The sequence below is a fragment of the Gekko japonicus genome, unplaced genomic scaffold (genome assembly GCF_001447785.1).
Source record: "Gekko japonicus isolate JY-2015 unplaced genomic scaffold, Gekko_japonicus_V1.1 scaffold369, whole genome shotgun sequence".
NCBI lineage: Eukaryota > Metazoa > Chordata > Lepidosauria > Squamata > Gekkonidae > Gekko > Gekko japonicus.
The window spans coordinates 1,127,450-1,149,601 of NW_015160846.1; the positions used below are offsets into that span (position 1 = coordinate 1,127,450).

The 22,152-nt window shown below is 48.3% G+C and overlaps 2 protein-coding genes across 2 annotated transcripts in view; one reads left to right on the forward strand and one right to left on the reverse strand.

Moving 5' to 3' along the window:
* The window catches only part of MYO1E (myosin IE), a 72,754-nt gene extending 60,051 nt beyond the window's left edge, over positions 1–12,703 (forward strand). The window contains exons 20-28 of the mRNA XM_015420170.1: positions 866–980; positions 1,465–1,634; positions 1,863–2,008; positions 4,433–4,579; positions 5,761–5,918; positions 6,034–6,126; positions 6,764–6,965; positions 9,448–9,617; positions 11,632–12,703. Coding sequence (XP_015275656.1) covers positions 866–980; positions 1,465–1,634; positions 1,863–2,008; positions 4,433–4,579; positions 5,761–5,918; positions 6,034–6,126; positions 6,764–6,965; positions 9,448–9,617; positions 11,632–11,708 — 1,278 coding nt within the window. The 3' untranslated portion in view covers positions 11,709–12,703. The remainder of the gene's footprint in view (positions 1–865; positions 981–1,464; positions 1,635–1,862; positions 2,009–4,432; positions 4,580–5,760; positions 5,919–6,033; positions 6,127–6,763; positions 6,966–9,447; positions 9,618–11,631) is intronic.
* A 1,236-nt stretch (positions 12,704–13,939) lies between these two features.
* CCNB2 (cyclin B2) lies at positions 13,940–19,990 on the reverse strand. The gene is given in 7 exon segments (XM_015420181.1): positions 13,940–14,087; positions 14,474–14,584; positions 14,921–15,061; positions 16,645–16,881; positions 17,760–17,918; positions 18,530–18,725; positions 19,983–19,990. Coding segments are annotated over 7 exon segments (975 nt in total). The 3' UTR covers positions 13,940–13,964.
* Positions 19,991–22,152: the final 2,162 nt, after the last annotated feature.

The following is a 22,152-nucleotide window of genomic DNA, read 5'->3' on the forward strand; positions in this document are numbered from 1 at the left end:
CAATGCCCAACGTCTGCCTCATAATGTGGAGGCCTTTACCTCATGGCACAGATGCCTCTTCATTCTTGCATTTCCTCTGGAAAACGTTCCCTCTTCAGGTTATGGTGAATGACCAGAGGACGTAAATTCCAAAATGGGCAAAAGTTCCTCAGATCGCCTTCTTGCCTGCACAGTCCAAAGAAGTTTGGCATCAGTGGGAAATCACAGTGGGACTTAGCCATATCACCTTCCTCTGGTTCAGGCCCTGTTTTTGTAATCTGGGGCATGACAGTCATCTTTAAGAAGGTGCTCTCCATTGATTCAGTGGTCACCTCCATTCAAAGTCCGTTTAAGGGGCTCCCCTTTTAGCAGCTGCCAGCAATAAGGCCAGTGGAAGAAAAGTCAGAAACCAGTTGCTCGTCTGTATTTTTTTCCCCGTGCATGCGTGTGCCCGTGCCTGGAAGTCATGGCAACCTCTGGCAACTCCTACTGGGGCACGGAGGACATTCAGAGAAGTGGCTTGAAAGCCTGCCTCTGGCCTCCTGGCCCTGATATTCTTTGGAGGTCTCCCATCCAAATACTTGCCAGAGTCAGCCCTGGATTAGCTTCTGAAATTGGACTTGCCTGGGCTATCCAGGTCAGGGCGCTCATCTGTCTTGACTCATTCCAGCCCCCCCCCCCAAGAACCCCTCCTCTCAGCACCTTTTCAAAATTAGATTCCACTTGATGTTTGTACTGGCTTCAAATTGCCATGGGCTGTTTTGGTGTGCAGTTTTCGGCAGGGTGGAAACGCAACAAATAAAATGACGATGCCACCCTTCGCCTTTGCCCAGCAATACACATCTGCCTCTTTTTAACCTGCTGAGTTATGTTTGGTTGACTGCAGTTATTCCTGCTGGAAGAGATGCGAGAGCGAAAGTACGACGGCTACGCACGGGCAATCCAGAAGGCGTGGCGGAAATACATTGCCAGGAAGAAATACGTGCAAATGAGAGAAGAAGGTATGTTGCTGCTGCTGGCATTAGGGTAAAGCACTTGAGCCATCCCAGAGGCAGAAACGACCCTTATGCATTTGAAACTGGAGACAAATGATGGTGTCTTGGCGTTGGACAAAGTGTCTCTTGTGTCTCTTCCATGCCAAGTGATTTCTCTCTTCCGACTTGCTGAGATTGTCTGTTTCTAACCATGGCAAACCCACCTCTTCCCATCTTCTGCAACGCTAGCAGGGGTCTTCTTATGGAGATTTCTCCTGGCTTAGAAAACAAACTGTCCCCCAAACAAAAGAAACCTGTGAGGTTGCAGGTTAATATGGATGGGTGAGTGACTGCTTAGTGCTTGTCCCTCCCTCCGTTTTTTCTGTTCAGACACCTCCGTCCTTCGCCAACTGCTTTTCAACCCACGTGAGATTTTGTGTGTGTGTCTTTAGTTTGGCCCTTAGCAAACTTCAGCAAAGATCATTTAGGAATATTCCGTTTCCCTTCAAAGCCTCTGATCTGCTGCTGAACAAGAAGGAGAGAAGGCGAAACAGCATCAACCGGAACTTTGTGGGGGATTACATTGGCATGGAGGACCACCCAGAGCTGCGCCAGTTTGTGGGCAAGCGGGAGAAGATCGACTTTGCCGACAAGGTCACCAAATATGACCGGCGGTTTAAGGTGTGGATGTGAGCAGGAGACCTTAGTCCATGGCTAGTGCTCCTCTTGGGCAGTATGACTGGGGGGGAGGCCCTGCATTTCCAGCACAAACCATGGGAAAGTGCTGGCACTGCCCCAGCCTGTTAATTCAATGGGAATTGCTTGAGAGCTGGGATATGATGGGCACTCAGCTCTGGTTCCTGTTGGCGGCGCGAGCACAAACGTTCAGAGATCCCGTTGTCTTTTCAGGGCGTCAAGAGAGACCTCATCCTGTCTCCCAAGTCTGTGTACCTGATTGGGCGGGAAAAGGTGAAGCAGGGCCCGGACCGAGGCCTCGTGAAGGAGGTGCTGAAGCGGAGGATCGAGGTGGAGAGGATTCTTTCCGTCTCTTTAAGGTCCGTGCTGCCCCTTCAAGTTTGGGAGGGCAAGAAAGAGGGGCCGGTTCAGAGGGATGGGGCAGAATTTCTGGCTACAAAGGGTAGCCTGCTCTTACACCTCGCTTCCTCCCCTCTCCTCTTTCTGGTCTCCTAAGCATCCCTTCAGAGCAAAAACATTCTGGGCTGATTTCATGTTTCTGCACCTGCATAAAGTATTGAGACCGATGCATGGAGGAGTGATTTCAGCTCATAATATACAGGAGAACTTGAGATACAGTAGCCGGGCCAGAGGCCAGCTTATATTCCCGTAGCAAACCACACCCAAACACACACCCACACTCGTGACAGGATATTTACAGTGTACCCAAGTCCCATAGGTCAATTCTCGGATCCTAGCCATCCGATAGGTGCGCCCTAAGATCCGTTTGGGCTATTGTCTCTGGAAGCGAAGCTTGGGCCATTCCCATGGCCACGTGCGGACCTGACCGTGTGCGTGGTTTCTCTGCGTGCACAACACCCTGTTTGGGAGTGGGGGCCATGGCTCGGGGGGCAATTGTTGGTGGAAAGCACCATCAAGTTGCAGCTGATTTATGGCATTTTCTTTTCTTTTTTTAAAAGAATTTTAAAAAATTTATATATATATAATGAACAAAACAAATATACATAAATACACAGATCAGGGAATCCATTTACATCATACTTTAATCTTATTAATGACCTCATACATTATCCAAGTCTATTCTTTTTTCATGTATATCTCTTGCTTACAGTTAAGTACATAATTATTTTTTCCTTCTATTTTGGTTGTATGTCCTTAAAGTTTAAGTATTATACTCTTCTATCCATTTATAAAATCTTGACCATGTATCTTCAAAGCTTCCTTTGTTATAGTCTCTCAAAGTTACTGTTAGATTGTCCATCTCTTCTGTTTCCAATATTTTGTTTATAGTTTCTTCCTTTGAAGGGACTTCATTTTTTCTCCAATACTTAGCGCACAATATTCTTGCTGTTGTCACTACATAGACAATAAGATAAAGGTCTTGCTTTTTATAATTCTCTGTTATTATATTCAATAAAAACAGTTCTGGTGTATAAGGTACAGTACTTTTTAACATTTTTTGTAACATTTCAAGGCAAGAAATGTTCAAAGGTGGTTTGCTATTGCCTGCCTCTGCGTCACAACGCTTGACTTCCTTGGTGGTCTCTCATCCAAGTACAAACCAGGGCGGATCTGGCTTCGCTTCTGACATCTGATGAGATTGAGGTAGCCTGGGCCATCCAGGTCATGGCAGAGACACAGAGGTGGTTTGCCATTGCTTGTCTCTGAGTAGCAATCTTGGGCTTCCTAGGTGGTCCCCCCTCCAAGTACTAACCGGGGCTCACCCGGCTAAGCTTCTGAGATCCAACGAGAAAATGCTCGCCTGGGCCATCTAGGTCAGGGCCAGAGGCAAATAAGGCATAAGTAATCAGTGTTAAGTAATCTGAAGTATGTTGTCTTGCTTAAGAATAGATGTTCCTTGCTGGATCAGGGCATGTTTTGCCAGCCCCAGTATTATTTGCAAGAATCCCAGCAACCATCAAGTATTAAGAGGTCCACTAGAAATGGCCTAGTGGTACACAGGGAACAGGAGCCGTGGCTCAGTGGGAGAGCTCATGGTTGGCATGCCTGAGGCCCCAGGTTGTGTCGCCACCATGACTGTAGGAGAATAGACCACATCTGAAGTGTCAAAGGAGTTGGAAGGAGCCACCTCACTCAACCCACCCCAATTGAGGCATGTAGGGCCATAAATTAAAGGGGCAGCACTTGTTTTCGATGCTCCTTTGGGTCAATTAGGACCTCAAAAGTATCTGAAAGTTGAGCCTCCTTTTACAGAAGGATGAGTCAAACTACACATGAGGATGAAGAGGGTATGAGGATGGGGTAACTGTACCCTCCTCCTGTGTTGTATCTGACAAAGGGAGTTTTGGCTGACAAAATATCTGACGAAGGGAGCTTGGACTCTCTAAAGCTTATACCCAGAAAATCCTGCTGGGTCTCTAAATTGCTGTTGGACTCGACTCTAGCTATTGTACTGCAGGCCAACATGGGTCCCCTCTGAAACTATCTACATGGCAAAAGGATGCCCTGGAGACCTGCCTCTCTGTCCCCCCCACCCCACCCCAGGATAGGGACTACATACTTTTCCTATCCCTGGTGACCCCACCCAGGAAGAATCAGGATTGTTCTTTTCTGCATAGCCCTATTCTTGGTTCTGTTTCTTAGACCTGCTAAAAGCGTGCTAACATGTTGGGAAGTGGGCATCTTAAAGGAGTAGTTAGACAAACATGCAGGCTATCTGTCACTCAGTCTAGTTTCAAACACATGCTCAGTGCCCGTGTTTAGAATTTTTTCCAGGCAGGAGGCACTTTGGGAACTTCTTGTGGTCTGATCTGTTTCCACAGCACCATGCAGGACGACCTCTTTGTTCTCCACGAGCAAGAGTATGACAGTCTCCTGGAATGCGTCTTCAAAACAGAGTTCCTGAGCCTCTTGTCCAAGCGCTATGAGGAGAAAACGCAAAGGAGGCTGCCTCTGAGGTTCAGCAATACGTGAGTAGCATGTTGCAAAATGTTTCTTCCTTTTGCTGCCCGGCTTGAAGAGTCATGCATTTGTAGCAGTTCCTTGGGCCAGCGGTCTCTTCAGAGCAGGGGTCCCACCGTCCATACCTTTCCTGGAGCCCAAGTGCCGTCAGAAAGTGGGTGGGCCATGTGAGGCTGCTGCCAGCAAGGCTTCCGACTGGCCACTGGAGATTTGATTGGATGTGCAGATTTTTAAAAGCCAGCGGGCTCGGAACCTTTTTAAAAAAAATCCTGTTGCTTCTGGAATTGTGTTGGACTATCAAATACTGAATAGTGTTTTGGTGTCATTTCCCTGGTGTTCTTTTAAATATAAAGAATAAGACAGGAGAAGACCCTGAATCTGATGTTCCAAAAATTTTTGAGCCTGCAGGCACCTTTGGAATTCTGTCAGAGCATGGTGGGAATAGCCACAAAATGGCTGCCACAGGAGGTGGAGCTAGCCACGAAATGGCTGCTGCTGCTTGCATTCAGTCACACAGTGAAGATCCTCGTGCTGTGGTGGCACCTGCTGCCATAGCAATGTTTTAAACACCTTGGTGTAGTGGTTAAGAGCACGGACTCTAATCTGGGAGAACCGGGTTTGATTCCCCACACCTCTACATGCAGCTGCTGGTGTGACCTTGGGTCAGTCACAAGTTCTCTCAAGAGCAGTCCTCAAAAGAGCTCTTTCTGCCCCACCTACCTCACAAGGTGTCTGTTGTGGGGAGAAGGGAAGGTGATTGTAAGCCGCTGTGAGACTCCAAGTGAAGGGTGGGGTATAAATCCAATCTCCTCTTCTTCAACTCTCCAATCAGAAGCCTGGTCAAAAGCTCCACCTGACCCTGCCCACTTTCTTAAAACACTTGCTGGGCAGCAGGAAAGGGGTTAGCAGGTGCTGTGGTTTCAACAGGGACCCCTGCCCTAATTTAACCAGCGGGGAAGAGGCCTTTTTTTCTTTTGGTTTTGAATAAACATCAAAGAGATGGAAATTCTGCAGACTTCTAAGTGATGCCTTTGGGATGGGTGACGAAGCTTTGATTTCTGTATTTGAGGACGCAACTCCTTGGGGAGAAGTCCTGCTTCTTTCCGAGCTGGAAAATTCTGTCCGTCGGTTGCAAAGTGAGCCACTTTCCTTGCATGTAATAACTACCTTTCGTCTGCTCTCACACTAGACTTGAAATGAAACTGAAAAAGGAGACCTGGGGGCTGTGGAGTGCCGGAGGGTCGCGTCAAGTGCAGTTCAGCCAAGGCCAGGGAGATGTGGCTGTCCTCAAGCCTAGCAATAAAGTGCTGCAGGTCAGCATTGGACCAGGACTCCCGAAAAACTCCCGTAAGTATGAAGCTGTCTTGAGGCTGCTCAGAGCGATCACAAACAGCTGCCGACTGGAGTCCATTACTTGACTGAGGCTGGCCGCTTGACCGAGTTTCCCACATTCCATTTTTAGGGCCCACCAGACGGAACGTGACCCAAAACAGAGGCAGCTCCAACAGGACTCCAGGCCACAACTACCCTTCCAGGGCCGCTCCCCCTCCCCCTGGTGAGCATTCAGAATTTTTCCTCTTGGCTATCCAGATCTTGGCATCTGCCCTGGATAGATGACTACCATTACAGCGGTAGCATTCAGTACTTCCTGCCTGAACATAAATAACGTGTTTTTCCCCCTGGAGTATTTTTAAACAGTGATTAATGGTTGAAACCATAAAGTGCTGAAGGTGCAAAAGAGGACTTGAGTTAGAAAAGCTATACAAAATGACACCTAAATGACTCAGGGGATTAGAGCACTTTCTGTTCAAGGAAAAGCTAAAGTGTTTGGGGTTTTTTTTAGTTTTTGAATAAAGATGTCTGGGGGACAAGACATGATGGAAGCTTATGAACTAAAGCATGGAGTGGGGCAAGAGAAAAAATGTTCTCTCTCTCATCAGACCAAGAGAACTGATTGGCTCTAGAAGCAGAAAAGAGCAAGAGTCTGGTAGTACCTTAAAGACTAACAAAATTTGTGGCAAGGTAGGAGTTTTCATGAGTCTAAAGAAATATCTTAAATGAGCAGTGACTCACAAAAGCTCATATCCTGCCACAAATTTTGTTTGTCTTTAAGGTGCTACTGGACTCTTGCTCTTTTCTAGTGCTACAGACAGACTGCTGTCCATCGGGCTCATGCTTTGTGTTGCTTCCAGGTCTTCATCAAAATGGGGTGATAAAAGCCCCACCGCTTGTGCTGCACCCTCAAGGCTCAGCAAGCCAACGAACCAGCCAAAGAAGTCTGTACACAAGCATGGCGTGCCCACCATTGCCACAGGTGTCTGGAGGATCAGGCAGGATTTCCCAGCAACCAGACAGCTTGGACTTCCTCAGGGTGCCGGATCAAGGTGCTGCTGGGTAAGGGTTGCACTGTGTGCATTCTGTGTACATTGAATTGGTTAGCTAGTTTGTTTGGGGGTTAATTGGCTGAAAGACTTTTAGGCCATCAGTGTCTTTTGACGGACTGTCTCCTGCTGTCTGGATCAGTGAAGTTACCTTGTACTTGAACACATAAAGCTTCCGTATACTGAATCAGGCCATCTGTCTATCAAGGTCAGTAACTGTCCACTCAGACTGGCAGCCGCTCTCCAGGGTCTCAGGCGGAGGTGTTTCACATCACCCACTGCCTGGTCCTTTTCAGCTGGAGATGCCGGGGATTGAACCTGGGACCTTCTGCACGGAAAGCAGATGAACGCATGAAACGGTCTTATACTGAATCAGATCATTGGTCAGTTAAGGTCAATATTGTCTATTCAGACTGGCAGCAGCTTTTCAGGATATCTTTCACGTCATCTACTCCCTGATCCTTTTAACTGGAGATGCTGGGGATTTAACCTGGGCCCTTCTGCATGCCAAGCAGAGGCTGTTCCACTGAGCCCCAGCTCCTCCCCATACTTCCTGAACTCCAGTCTCTTTAAAGTGTCCCATTGTGCTTCTCGATCCTGATTTATGCTCCTGTTCTGTAGAATATTTCAAGGCGACTTTTTGACAGACTGGACGTTTGGGCCAGACCCAGCAGCTTGGATCTGTCTGTGCAGCCACCGACTGTGGGCATGTTCCAAGACAAACATACCAAGTCTGGCTTCGTGTAGGCAAAAAAGTTTGCAGCCATCTCGGGACTTTGCCTTCACAATACTTCCTCTGACTTTGCTGTCGTGAAATCTTTTCCCTCATTTTAAAACGCTTTTATGACCCTTGATTTTATTACTAATTCATCTCGGAGACTCGGAAGTATTTTACAGGTTGTTGAGAGGGATAAACCTCAGTTGGGGCGGCTTGCACTTTGCAGCGGTGTTTAAATAGGATCTGCAGCTACTAGGGCAGAAAGGTCTGGCTTTAGAATCAATGGAACTTTTTAAACAAAGGTGTCTTTTAGTCTCAATCATGTCCTATTTATTTATTTACACCCCACCTTCCTCCTCCGTGGGGACCCATCATTCTCCTCTCCTCCATTTTATCCTCACGACAACTCTGGGATATAGGTTAGGCTGAGAATGTGTGACTGGCCCATGGTCACCCAGCAAGCTTCCATGGCTGAGTGGGGATTTGAACCTGGGTCGGCCAGATCCTGGTCTGACACTGCAGCCACTACAGAATTCTAAACAGCACTGCCATAGTAAAAAAGAGAGCCATTTTTAAGTCAAACCTACATTCCCATCAACATGGATTCATATTTGACTTCTAAATCTCCACTGTCAGCTGAAGCTGTCCCTTGGAAACACAAAACAAAGTTTGAGCCCAGAGGCACCGTTAAGACCAACAAAGTTTTATTCAAGGTATAAGCTTTCATGTGCATACAAACACAACCACAAGATGGAAACACAGAGTTGGGATTATTATTTTTTTAAATCGTTCTGGGAAGATTACGATAACCTGTAGCACCCTCTGCTGACTGTCAGGGTACTTTCCTCTTGCAAAGCCAGCTGTTAAGGCTGGTTCACAGTTAACACCACAGGACAGAAGGGCCCTACTAGGTCTCCTCAGCGACTCATCCAGCAAAGCATTCTGTTTTCCAGGATGCCACCAGGAAGCCCTCAAACAGCATCAGCGTCCCTCCCTGGTCATCAGAGGCAGGCTACCCCTGAACCATTTCAGTCATGGTCAGGACTCAGGAGCCGTCAGTAGGCTCCTCAGCCTCTGAACCTATACAAGAATCTTCCTGTCTGCTCCCGCTGAACAAATCCCAGGCACCAGAGATCCCCAATATGGTGCCTGCCAAAACCTTTCCAGGCGCCCACCAACTGTTTTTCAAAAGTGGGCAGCACCGGGTGGGGCTTTTGCCCAGCTAGCCTTCTGATTGGCCATGGAAGATCTGCTTTGATAGCAGCTGCCACAATAGCACAAGAATCTTCACTGTGTGAGTGAAAGTAAGCAGTGGCAGCCGTTTGGTGGTTGGCTCCGCCTCCTGTGGCAGCCATTTTGTGCCTGTGCCCACTCACACTGAGTCACAATTCCGAAGGCACCCACAGGATCAAAAATGTTGGGGACTCCTGCCATACACGTTGTATGAAGATACCCAAATGGGCTGTCTTCTGGAGCAGGTGCCGTTGTATAGCAACAAAAATAAAGTCACTGGTCTTCGAAACCTGTGTACCGCGCAGCCTGGCTTCAACCCGCCCCCCTTTTCTTAACCCTGTTTCTTGCCATGGACAAACTGAAGATTGGAAAACTGCAAATGTTTCCAAAGAGAAGCTGTTGTCTTGAGTTCTTGGAGAAAGGGCAGAATAAAGATGGATGGTTCCGTGAGGCTTCCTTGTAGGAAGGAGCCTCAATATGACAATGAACCAGGTCTGGTCTTGGGGACACCACCACATGATGACTTTTGCACCTGTCTCCCTAGAGCTCGCAGGCAGACGACAAACCGACCCACGCCCGCGGGAGGGAGACCGAAGCCACAGCCAAAGCCTAAGCCTCAGGTACCCCAGTGCAGGGCATTGTACGCCTATGACGCTCAGGACACAGATGAACTCAGCTTCAACGCCAATGATGTCATCGATATCCTCAAAGAAGGTAAGAGTGTTTCCTGGCACCTTGCATCCCCCACTGCTCCATGGGCACAAGGTTTGGCTTTGCTCAGCTGACAGTTTGGTGTAGTGGTTAAGTGTGCAGGCTCTAATCTGGGAGAACTGGGTTTGATTCCCCACTCCTCCACATGCACCTGCTGATGTGACCTTGGGTCAGTCACAAGCTCGGGCACAGCTGTTCTTGAAAAAGAGCCCCACCCACCTCACAGGGTGTCTGTTGTGGGGAGGGGAAGGGAAAGGAGTTTGTAAGCCGCTCTGAGACTCCAAGTGAAGGGCGGGGTATAAATCCAATCTCTTCTCTTCTTCTTCTTTGCTCAGCTGACACGCATGGCTTCCTCCCTGTGCCATGTCTGCTTCAGCCTCATGTGTTAGAAGGTGCAGATATCAATCAGTATCAATAATTTATTACGGTCATGGACCAGGAGAGTAAAACACACATTAGTAGAGTGGTTGTAAGGGGGGGGGGGATACAGGCCTCCATTAAGAGGGTTAAAAAAGCAAATGTGCAACACTAAAAATCAATACTGTATGAGAAGACAAGAGTCGCTGGAAAAAAGACAGCAGTGCTGGAAAAGCTGAAGGCAGCAGGAAAAGAGGAAGACCCAACATGAGATGGGTTGACACAGTCAAGGAAGCCAGGAGGGCCCTCAGTTTGCAAGGCCTGAGCAAGGCTGTTAAGGATACGATGTTTTGGAGGACATTAATAGGGTCACAAGTTGGAAGCAAGCCACTTGGAGGCACTTAACATATACACACAGATCAACACGGTCCCTCGGTAGACTCCAGCAGCTGCACGGAACACGGCAGCTCTACCAGAGGTTCTAGATTCAAGGACTGCAAGAAGAAAGGAGGTCTACCATTCCTCCTGCCTTCTGGGGATTTTTTGGAGGATGGGTGTTAATAAATAAATACCTGAGAACATTTTAGAAGGGGCAGTGTAGCAGCACGGCAGGTACAGATATCAGATTGTGGCATTTTCAAGAATGCCAGGTTTTGGCTCCTCCAGTCTCCCCACCCCTTCAGTTCTTGCCTCTCCGCTGTGGCCATCTTTGCCAGGCACAAGAGAAGTAGCCCCGTCCTATCCCCCAGCTCCTGGTGTTAAGACTGACAAAATGATGGTACTGTCATCCCAGGGTATCCTTTTAATTTTTTCTTAAGGAGCCTACTATTGAGATTTACAAAACAAGCTGCTTTTTGTAACACACCCAGAGCATAACAGATATTGCACAGGCCCAAGTGAAGTAGTCTGGCCATTGTAGACTTTCAGCATCAGTGTGTTCATTTCTGAGATTTTCCCATACCTTGGACATCTGTGTTTCAAGAAGGCGCACAGATCAGTTGCCAGAATCTGTATTGTTTGCTGAAGTATTTTTATGCTGATCCTTTTCAAAAATTAATTGGCTCTAGAGATCTTGCCCAAGAGTTCTGAATGATGTACTACCATATAGAATTTCCCACAGTGCTGCAGTACAGATCCTGCATAGCCTAGCACTGAAATCGCAACATCTTGTATTGGACTTTTTGCAGTTCAATTGAACATTAGATCAAGACACAATTGAGAGAATGGAGCCTCTAACGAGGTAGATCTCATTGCTGGGTATGGCTTTTGCCTAGCATGGCTTTAAAAACGTTGCTTTGGCAGCAGCTGCCACCATAGCACAAGGATTTTCACTGTGTGATTGAAGGAAAGCTACTGCAGCAGCCATTTTGTTACTGGCTCCACCTCCCGTAACAGCCATTTTGTGGCTACGCCCACGACATTATGTCAGAATTCCAAAGGTGCCTGTGAGCTCAAAAAGGATATTGTTTGACAGGGCTTTGGTTTGTAGCATCCACAGGAAACTTTTGGTTTAGCAAAGGGAAAGGTGATGAATCTTCCCTTTCAGCTATAGCAGGCAGAACATAAGGGAGCCTTGGCCAAGTACCACTATGTCCTCAGTCATTTCTCGGTTCCTTGGCTTACCGGTTTCTTTCTAACAAATTATGTTGCTTCCTCACAGATCCCTCAGGCTGGTGGACAGGCAGGTTAAGAGGGAAGCAGGGCCTGTTCCCCAACAATTACGTGACCAAGGTGTGACATTGCTGGCCAAGAGACCCTTCCTGAGCACCAAGAAGCCAGCTGTGCTGTTTTCTCGCTGTTGTCGACTTGGAAAACGTGGATTCTGTGCAGAATCTCTGCGGGGTATCATCTGTGACGTTAGAAGGAAGACTGGAGGGAACAGTTGCTCTGTTTACGTTCCACCTGGCCAAAGCACATCGCCAAACGAGCAACTTATTTATTTTTTATTTAACCCTTTAATTTTCTCACGAAGGAAGAGGAGGCCTTGAGTCCAATCCTGGAATAGGTAAGGCATTCTGCAGGGGCCAAAAGGTAGAAGAGCTCTGTTGGACAAGTGCCTTCTGTGGCCCTAGGGGCCTCTACTCCATTTTCCTGCCCCCGGTTGACAGCAGATGCTCATTTCCTCGGGTAGGAATACTGCAGAGGTGCCCAGTAGTAATAAGTTATGCTGCTGCTACCTGCCTAAGTAGGATTTCCCCCCCCTCTCTTACGTGGAATCTTGTTGCTTCACCCCTTTTTAAAGACTGTTATTTAAGCAGACTTGATTCAAGTTTGCTTGGGAGATTATGGTGATTCCCAGAAGGCACTGCAACCAAAGGAGATGATATAGGATGCTGTAAATTGTTTGCATTGATTGTTTTAGAGATGGCTGGCCCATGCTGGTTTGTGTTATTGCTGTACCTGTTAAAAGGGGAAGGGTTCTCTTCCCCCTTGAAGGAAGCTGTACTTAAGAGCAGTATACAGTGTACATTTAAAAAAAACCAAAGTAAGTGACAAACTGTATGAATGTATATGACAGTAGCCCACTGTACGTAACCATAAAGGTAGCTTGATTTTAGCATTTGTGGGGGTGGGGGGGACCAGGTACTTCTACATATGCACTATTCTTTAAGGGACAGAGACAGTGTTAATACAGCTTTTGAGCCCGGCGGCCTTCCGCACCAGCCAAGAGCTGGGCTTTATTAGCAGGATTGTCAGCCATGGCCATTGCTCATCAACTTCCGTCAATAAAAACAGACCTTGAGGGAGCCTTTTTTATGTATCAGTTCTGTTCTTTAAGTGAAAGACTGAGGCACTATTGTTGTGCGAGAAATAAGGACCCCAGACCACATGTGCTTGTGTGCCACACAATCCCCCCCCTTTTCCAAGAGCATAGCCAAGACAGCTTTTTTAAAAAAATACAACCAATAACCACTGGAAGAGTATTTAACTTAAATGAGTACAAATGTCATTCATTCTAGGTTTATAAGCTCTCAAAGCTAGCCATCTAGCCTAGAAACTATCACTGCATCTCAGTTATGAAGGAAGACATCCTGTCCTTTGTCTGTCCTCAACTTACTGTTGGCCCATTTCTTCTCATCATGGACAACAGGCAAGAGCCTCACCCAGACTTTAACAGGAATCTCCTAGCCTTATCGACTAGAGCAGGGGTGTCAAACATAAGGCCCAGGGGCCGGATCCTGCCCGTCCAGGGCTCTTATGCGGCCCATGAGCAACTGATGCAAGGAAGGGAGCTGGGGGGGGGGGGGGGGAGGGGGAAAAGCCAATCCACTGTTCAGCATAGCAGAACAACCTCTTCTGCAGCAGTCAAGCATCACGGGAGCATCTGCCCAGCATTGCACTCCTGCCTCTCTGGGTTTTCCTCTGCACCCCCCTTCCACCCCAGGGGGCCTTGCGGTGAGGACACACCAACTCGGAGTTAACCAGATGCTGTCCTGTATCTTCAGTACCTGGCACACATGGCCCGGCACGACAAAGAGACAATTATGTCAGATCTGGCCCTCGTAACAAATCAGTTTGACACCCCTGGACTAGAGGCTTACCCTTGTACACATTCAGAGATGAGATACGGAGTTAGCCATTGGACAGCACAAGGGAGCAAGGACCCCCAATACTTAACCACTAATAGCCCCCTCCAGTATGCAGTACCTTGCTATAGTTCAGACATGAAATGCTGCAGCTTAGAAGAACTGGGTAAGTCCACCTCACATCTCCTACTCAAATAACCCTGACCTGCCTGAGAAGCTTCTTCTGTTGCTGCCTTCCCATACCGAAGACAGTACCATGCAGAGGAGACGAGGTGTTTGCATGCAACTTGGTGAAGGCATGCCCCTTCGGGCTCCCGAAAAAGAGCCTGGGAAAAGAGGTTTTCTACAAGAGTTTTATTGTTGACAAGACAGATACAGACTATTAAATTAAGAGCACACTCTTCATTGCCAGTCTTTAAAAGCCCCCCCACCCAGGGCCACCTCCCAAAGGACCCCTTTCCCTCGCTCATGTCAGCAGCCTCGATTCTCCCATCAGAGGTGCAGCAAGGTCCCGGATGGTGCTGTAGTTCAGCTGAGGGATGGTGCTGGTCCTCAGGAACTTGCTGCTGGAGTACTTGGTCTTGACCGCCTGCAAGGAAAGACATTGTTAAGGTACTAGCAGTCCGCTGTAGCAAAGGGTATGCTGGTAGGGATGGGTGAGTTGGGGCCTCTTGCCATCCCACTTAACTGTGGTTTTAAAGGGTGAAGGTCCAATGGCTCTCTCCTGAAGACAAACCTGGCCAGGAAGCAACGTATGGCTCATTCCCCACCTCCCCCACACTTTCTCTTGTCCAGACGAATTCTGAACTCAGGACTCACTTCCAGAGGGCAACTTTGTGTTTAAGAGATGGGGTGGCCTCCATGCGCCACTTCTTCTGAGGGAAGAAGCCACCCACCCACCCAGAGTGGCTGCCGCTAGCAGCAGAACCACAGCCAACAGTACCTAGTCGCTGACAGAAGGCAAGAGATACTTACAGTGTATTTTGTTAGATTCTTGTTCACTCTCACTACATTTTTGGCCATATGACTCATGACCAAGGTCAGGCTGTCTTCTTCATAGCTAGTGTAGTGGCGCAGCTTTGGGTCCTGAAGGAAGGAACTGACCATCAAAAGCCTGGAAGGAACCTTCTCCTGCCTGGTCACGTACCCCTGCTATCAGTCAGCCCAGAATTGGGTTTCTTTCAGGCTGTCACCAATAAAATGCCTCCACGTGGCTGTATCAGCATCAGAACCCTGGTGAATTTGTACCCCAGACAAACCTGTAAATCATTCTGGGTATGCCTCCAAGGCAACGTTGAGGTGCCGTAGCCTAGCTGCACTTCCCAGCCCTCCTCAAAAGGGTTGGCATCTGCAGCCCACAGACTTTCATTCTTTGCTCAGATCTGCCGTTAGTAACACAAACAGCAGTTAACGGAGACTCACCCAGTGGCCTTGCAAAAAGACCTTCTGAGACAAGCAGAGAGCTGCAGCAGCTATCTCCGAAGGGTTGTAGTGCACCATGTCGTAGTCCACGAGGGTCAGTTCCATCAAATATTTTGCCAGCATGTATACTTCAGCTGTTGCCTGGCAGCACAAAAGAGCAGGACCGCTGTGACCGTGGCCCAGTACTTCGAGCTGTCCAAGACCCACACAGAAGGTCACATACTCCCCACCCCCTTCCCCAGCTCTGTGACCATCTACAGCCAGAAGACCTGATCGGAGTTCTGTGTGCCTTCCTATTCTCCGTCACACCTGCTTCACAGATCCTTAGATGCACCACCCATGCTGTATTTCCTGCTACCGGTCTACCTACCCACCCTGCGCTTCCCACTTTCTTAAAGCAGCCTCTCTCCTTACTTTTAGCCACTTCCCCAGAGACCGCAGACCCCGCACCTCACACAATTTGGGTACTAAAGCAGAAACACTGCCTGAACAAGAAGAGGAGATTGGATTTATACCCCACCCTTCAGTACCCAAAGGTGTCTCAGAGCAGCTTACAAACTTCTTTCCCTTCCCCTCCCCACAACAGACACCCTGTGAGGTAGGTGGGGCTGAGAGAGCTCTACACAGAAACGGCTCTTTTTCAAGAACAGCTCTTGTCAGAACTAAGCCTTGTCCAAGGTCATCCAGCCAGCTGCAATAGGAGGAGGAGCGGGGAATCAAACCCGGTTCTCCCAGATTAGAGTCCGCGTACTTAACCACACCAAACTGGCTCTCGATGACTGTCCTTTCTGGAATCAGTGTCCACAGGATCCCTGGGAACAGGCTCTGACCTGCATACATTTCTGAATGCAGGGCTCGAAAAACAAGTCACATTTACTTGGATACACCAGTTTGGTGTAGTGGTTAAGTGTGCGGACTCTAATCTGGGACAACCAGGTTTGATTCCCCACTCCTCCACATGCACCTGCTGATGTGACCTTGTGTCAGTCACAAGCTCTGGCACAGCTGTCCTTGAAAAAGAGCAGTTTGTGTCAGAGTGCTCTCAGCCCCACCCACCTCACAGGGTGTCTGTTGTGGGGAGGGGAAGGGGAAGGAGTTTGTAAGCCGCTCTGAGACTCCAAGTGAAGGGCAGGGTATAAATCCAATCTCTTCTTCTTCTTCTTCTTCTTCTCCACCTGTTCTCTGCCCCCTCACACATGAAGCTGAATCAGACCATCGGTCCACATCAAGGTCAGTCTTGTCGACTTAGACTGGCAGCGGCTCTCCAGGGTCTCTCAGGCGGTGTCCCCTCTAAGCTGAGTCAGTGTGAGCTAGCTCACAGTTTGTTAGCCTCTGGCTCACACATTTTTGTCTTAGCTCAGGAAAGAGGGCACCGGAGCAAACTAATTTATGCAGTAGCCAATTCGTTTGCTCACAACTTTAATGCTAGTAGCTCACAAAGCAGGATTCCTGCTCAAAAGACTCCACAGCTTAGAGGGAGCATTGGTCTCAGGCAGAGGTCTTTCCCATCACCTATTACCTGATTCTTTTCACTAGAGATGCCTGTGACCTTCTGCATGCCAAATAAGGACTCTTCCATGGAACTGCAACCCTCTATGAGCTCTGTTCAGTTTGTTTGAAGAGCCATGGGTACCCCCAGATGTCTTTTTTGCAGCCTAACACCCCATTCTTATAAGGGTCTCCTACAGGTGAGCAGATCCTAGTGGCTGGAACTTGGAGCTAACCTCACAGACTTTGACGGCTCTTCTCAGGAAGTGTAGTGGAAGTGGACGGCCGAGAACAAAGCCCAACTCCTTCAGGATCTTGCGTTCCATAGCCCTGATCTGGGCCGACGTATACGCTCTGTCTGTGATATAGACAAAGTCCACGATTCTCGGCACGTAGATCTCTTCGTATTTGGAAGCCAGGAGCATGGCGGAAACGCCCACCAGCTGGAGCTCCTTACGGGAGACCGCCTGAGCCTATTTGAGTACACACAAGTGGTTATCATTAGGCCGGGGGGGGGGGTGTCTCTCGGCCAGGCTTGTATGTGACTATCAAGGACCCAGCCCTTTCAACTTCATCGTTTCAGAATCAAAACTCTTCTGAAAGCGAGAGTGAGTTTTGACAGCACGATAGGCAGGAGTCGATCCTTACAAGCTGCTCAACTGAACTGCCTCAAATGGCTTAGAAACACAGAACTAGAAGGGATGCCAAGGGTCATATAGTCCAACCCCCTGCACAATGCAGGATATTCACAGCTACCTTCCCCTCCCCCCGTTCCCCCGGTGACCCCTGCTCTATGTCCAGAGGAAGGTGGAAAACCTCCAGGATCCCTGAGCCAATCTGGCCTGGAGGAAAATTCCTTCCTGACCCCAAAGTGGTGATCAGCATTCCTCCGGACATATAAGACAGGGCCACGAGAGTTGAGCACTGGCTCATCCCTTCCTGCCCTCCCTCTCTCCATCTGCCTAATTTCATAGTGAGTCATAGAGTCAGTCCTGCTAGGTTGACTACAGCTATCATGGTAAGAGACCCAGTTCTTAGCCATTCAAAGCTCTGCCTACTGGGACTCCACAGGCAGAATGGGTAAAATTCACCTAGCATTATATGCTTCTAAGTCCATCAGCTTCCATTAGAGATTTAGCACACTTTTAAAATGAGAATTAGAGAATGTCTACCCCCACCCCACCCCGGGCTCACAATGCAAATCAGATTACAACTGCTCTGGTCCCCAAGAGCCCCATTTCAAGGGGGAGGCGGTAACTAGAACCCTGTCCCCCATGCTCTGAAACAGGAGGCCTGCAGACAGCTAAGCCTATAGTCGAACAGGGTGAGTGTAAGGCGGGTCTCGGCCTACTTGCAAGTAGCGATCCATGATGCCAACACACATGTAGAGTGTTTCCTGCAAGAGATGGAACCTTGCATGGACTTGGACCAGCCAGTCCACCAGAATGGCCCGCATCCGCCCGTTGAGCTCTGTTCCGTCAAGGTAGAAAGGACACACGCATTGCTGCAGCTGTTAAGAGAGAAGGTGTATTTGGGTGTGGGCCGAGTCTTCCGACCAGGAGCCAGACCGTTTGTCACCAGCTTGGGCCACTGGAAGTTAACTCAGATACCATCTTCCCCATGTTCACAGCTGTCACCAGCCAGAACAAGAAGGCCTCTTTGCCCAAAATGCTACCCTGGAATGCATTTCGATGGGGAGAAAGAGAGAAAGTGGGTTCAAAAGGGTAACGGAGGACAGCCCCAAGGATCAGGTTGCTCCCACCACCACCAAACTTCAGATCAAACAGCCCAATGCTCTTCAGCAACGGATAAGGCAGAACATAGGAGGAGGAGGAGGAGATCGGATTTATATCCCGCCCTTCACTCGGAGTCTCAAAGCGGCTTACAAACTCCTTCCCCTTCCCCTCCCCACAACAGACACCCTGTGAGGTAGGTGGGGCTGAGAGAGCTCTGACAGAACTGTCTTTGAGAGAACAGCTCTGACAGAACTATAGCTTGCCCAAGGTCATTCAGCAGCTGCAAGTGGAGGAGTGGGGAATCAAACCCAGTTCTCCCAGATCAGAGTCCGCGCACTTAACCACTACACCAAACGTTAAACCCTGCTCCTTCTGGTGTACATACTTCAAGCTTTCTCAGGTACCAAAAGATGTCCTTTACGTAGTCACTGCACATCTGGGGATCCTCCCTGTCATCAGCATCAACATCTTCTATACCACTTCTGAGCAGCATCTCTGAGAAAGCTTGACACAGGTCCTCTTCTATAGGTGCATCCATAGCGGTTGAAACGGGTTGCTAGTTAGAAGTCAATAAGAGAAACCTGAGGCCAGGCTCCTCTTAAGATAAAGACCGGCCAGGAACCTTCTGCCTGTGGTCCTTTCCACCCACATCCTGCTGTACCCTCAATGTTTTCATCCTTAGTGCCACCTGGCAATAAAGGCCACAGAAAGCTTACACCACAATTCAAGAGGCAGTGCTTGGACTATTTAAGAGAGGCCTCGGTCTCAGCCCCATCCAGTCTTTTCTTCTGCTAACTAAACAGGTGAAGGCAGAGGTCTTAACATGGTCTCCCAACAGCCCACACAAAGCAGCTTGGCAGCTGAGAGGCAAATGACTTTAACTGCAGCCGAGTAGTAGCCCACTTACATAAGAACATAAGGGAAGCCCATGTTGGATCAGGCCAATGGTCCATCCAGTCCAACACTCTGTGTCACACAGTGGCAAAAAATACCAGGGGCCATCAGGAGGTCCAGCAGTGGGACCAGGACACTAGAAGCCCTCCCACTGTTGCTTCCCCCAGGCACCAAGAATCCAGAGCATCACTTGCCCCAGACCGAGAGTTCCTATCTATACCTTGTGGCTAATAGCCACTGATGGACTTCTGCTCCATATGCTTATCTAATTCCCTCTTATCTAATTTATCCAATGCACAAAGGGTTGTGTTCAATTTCCAGACACAGAAAGCTACAGATAGCAGAAGAGCCAAGATATTTACTAGAAGGACAGGCCAGAAGGCCCCATTTTCCAGGCCGAGAGTTGTGGGACACGACAGTGACTTTCACCTGAGGTTTATTTGGCATAAATTGGGAAGGGGTGGTGGCACACACAAAAAGGGTCAAGAGCAACAGAAAATATCAGCCAACTTCGTAGTCCTGGAGCATCACATACTCTTCTCATACATTTTCCAGCAGGTAACAAAAAAAAATAAAAAAGGAACAGGGCAATACCCACATTAAATAAGTATAAAACAACAATGGTTATGAACACATGACTAGCAGGTTTCTCACACCCTACTATGAGGGTCCTTGGCAAAGAAAAATTCCAAGCAGGCACTATTACTGCCTTGCAAACTCATAGCTATATCCATTTTATAGTTTACTTACAGTAACTGCATTCCAAGGAAGGAGGAGAATATTCGGATCAAGTGTGTGAACAGGTAGTGCAAGCAAACAAATGAAAATACGCAAGCCCCCAGGCATCCCTGAGGAGAGCTCTACAGTTGCTCAAAAGGGATGATGCAGCCAGACAGCAAGTTACCATCAACACAGACACGGCCAACCTTGCTCACCTGCCGTACCTGACCATTCCTGTAAATCCATAAATGTGTCAGCAGTTCCCGCACCCACAGCCAGGAATTGGGGGGGGGGGATAAGGGGCACGCTGAATCACTCTTACAGAAAGGGGACCCCACTGTTTGCACCAGAGCCATGCAACATCCTCCTTCCTGATGTCTGTGTCAGGTGACACATCCTTGCAAAGGCAGCAGCCTTGAATGCATTTGTGGAACAGCACAGTCACGCAATCCCTCCCTCCCTCCCTCCTGCAGGCAAGCTGCCTTGCAAACAAGGGGAGCTCTAGAAGCTGCTTCCGATACAGAAAGTGATGCATGCCAAGAATTCTCGCCAAGCGCACACATGGCTTTGGGAGTACCTGAGGGAGCTCTCCAGATTGCAGCCACTTACAGCAATTGCAGCCACACATTACAGCAATAAGCGTTGCTTGTGGAACAAGAACAAGATTGCAACAAAAAATGCCCAACTTACCACCTTTGTTGGATGGCTCTCTGATAAGCCCAGTTCTGAAAGCTGGGTTTTTGTTGGCTCATGGGTTGATCTGGTAGGCTCTTCAGTTGTTCCATGGAGAGCCTCTGTTTTCTGCCAAATGAAGGCCGAATGTGACTCGCAGAGCTCAAAAACCAACTTCCCTGCAGCTCAGCACCGACCTGTGGGGTTTACCTTGACTGCTTTGGCTCTTCTCCTTGCTAGCCTGTTGCTGATTTCTCCCAAAGGACCCCGCGTGCCACCTGCTGGGCCACCAGCCTTACTACGATCTGCTGTCACGCCATTCTTCGCCTGGTTTATTACCTGCAGGAGGCATCTTAGTTAGTCCTCAAGGTACGTAGTCCACCATTAACCTTGTTGCTCATAGGTGGCTTCACGTTTGAGCCATCAGTGCAGAGCAAAGATGACACACCCTCAGACTTCTGGGTCCAGAGAAACTCGATTTTGCAACACATAGGAAGTAGACAGATTTCATATACAACTCTTTTTCTGCAAGAGAATTTTTTTGAAGTGGCATGTTTATTTATTTAAAACATTTTTATGCAGCCTTTCTACCCAAATAGGTCCCCAAGGCAGCAAACATGAAAATATTTGAACATTAAAACAGCATTTAAAAATAAATATATACAATTCAACAGTATAAACACACAACACCAAAACCCAATAACAATTACTGGGAGCATGCCAAACAAAAAAGTCTTCACCCACTGGTAGAAGACAACGATAAAGGTTATTGCAAGTTTAGCTGTGGAAAAGGCAATTTCAGCAGTCCAAAAAGTGCCCCCACCCCCAATTCGGCAACCCTCGCCCATGCCTCTGTGATTTCACCAGACCATGTCTACACACTGGGAAGTCTCACATCACAACTGAAAGGCTTAGAAGTTGCATTTTTAAACACAAGAATGTTGATCCTCAGAAACCCATGATTATTTTAAGGTACAAAACAGAAGACTTGTGGCACCTTGAAGTCTAGCAAAATTTTATTCCAATACAAGCTTTCCACAGCGAACTCTAGTTCACAAAAGCTTATGCTGGAATAAAATTCTGTTAGTCTTTAAGGTGCCCAAAGACTTCCTTTTTTTCCTGGAATAGGCCAAAAACTGCTGTCCCTCTGGAATTAAGCTCTACACCCAACACTGTGCTTTAACGGTTTGAAATCAGAGCCCAAATCAATTAAACGGGGAGAGAAAGAGGAGATGGTTGGCACATTACGGCTGCCACATGTGCAGATATTGTGTGGCTGTACCTCCAGTCTCATCTCCCCAATGGTACTCCAGTGGCCTCATGCAATTCAGAGGCGACATGCAAAGACCACAAATGTGTACATGAGCACAAGAAGCTGGCTTATACAGAATCAGACCCCTGGTCCATCAAAGTCAGTATTGTCTACTCAGACTGGCAGCAGCTCTTCTGTGTCTCAGGCGGAGGTCTTTCACAGCACCTACTGCCAGACCCTTTCACTGGAGATGCTGGGGACTGAACCTGGTACCTTCTGCATGCCGAGCAGATGCTCTGCCACTATACTATATGAACACTGACATGAAACTGGCTTATATGGAATCAGACCCCTGGTCCAAAGTCAGTATTGTCTACTCAGACTGGCAGCAGCTCTCCAAGGTTTCAGAAAGAGGTCTTTCACATCACCTGCTGCCAGATCCATTTTTAACTGGAGATGACAGGTACTGA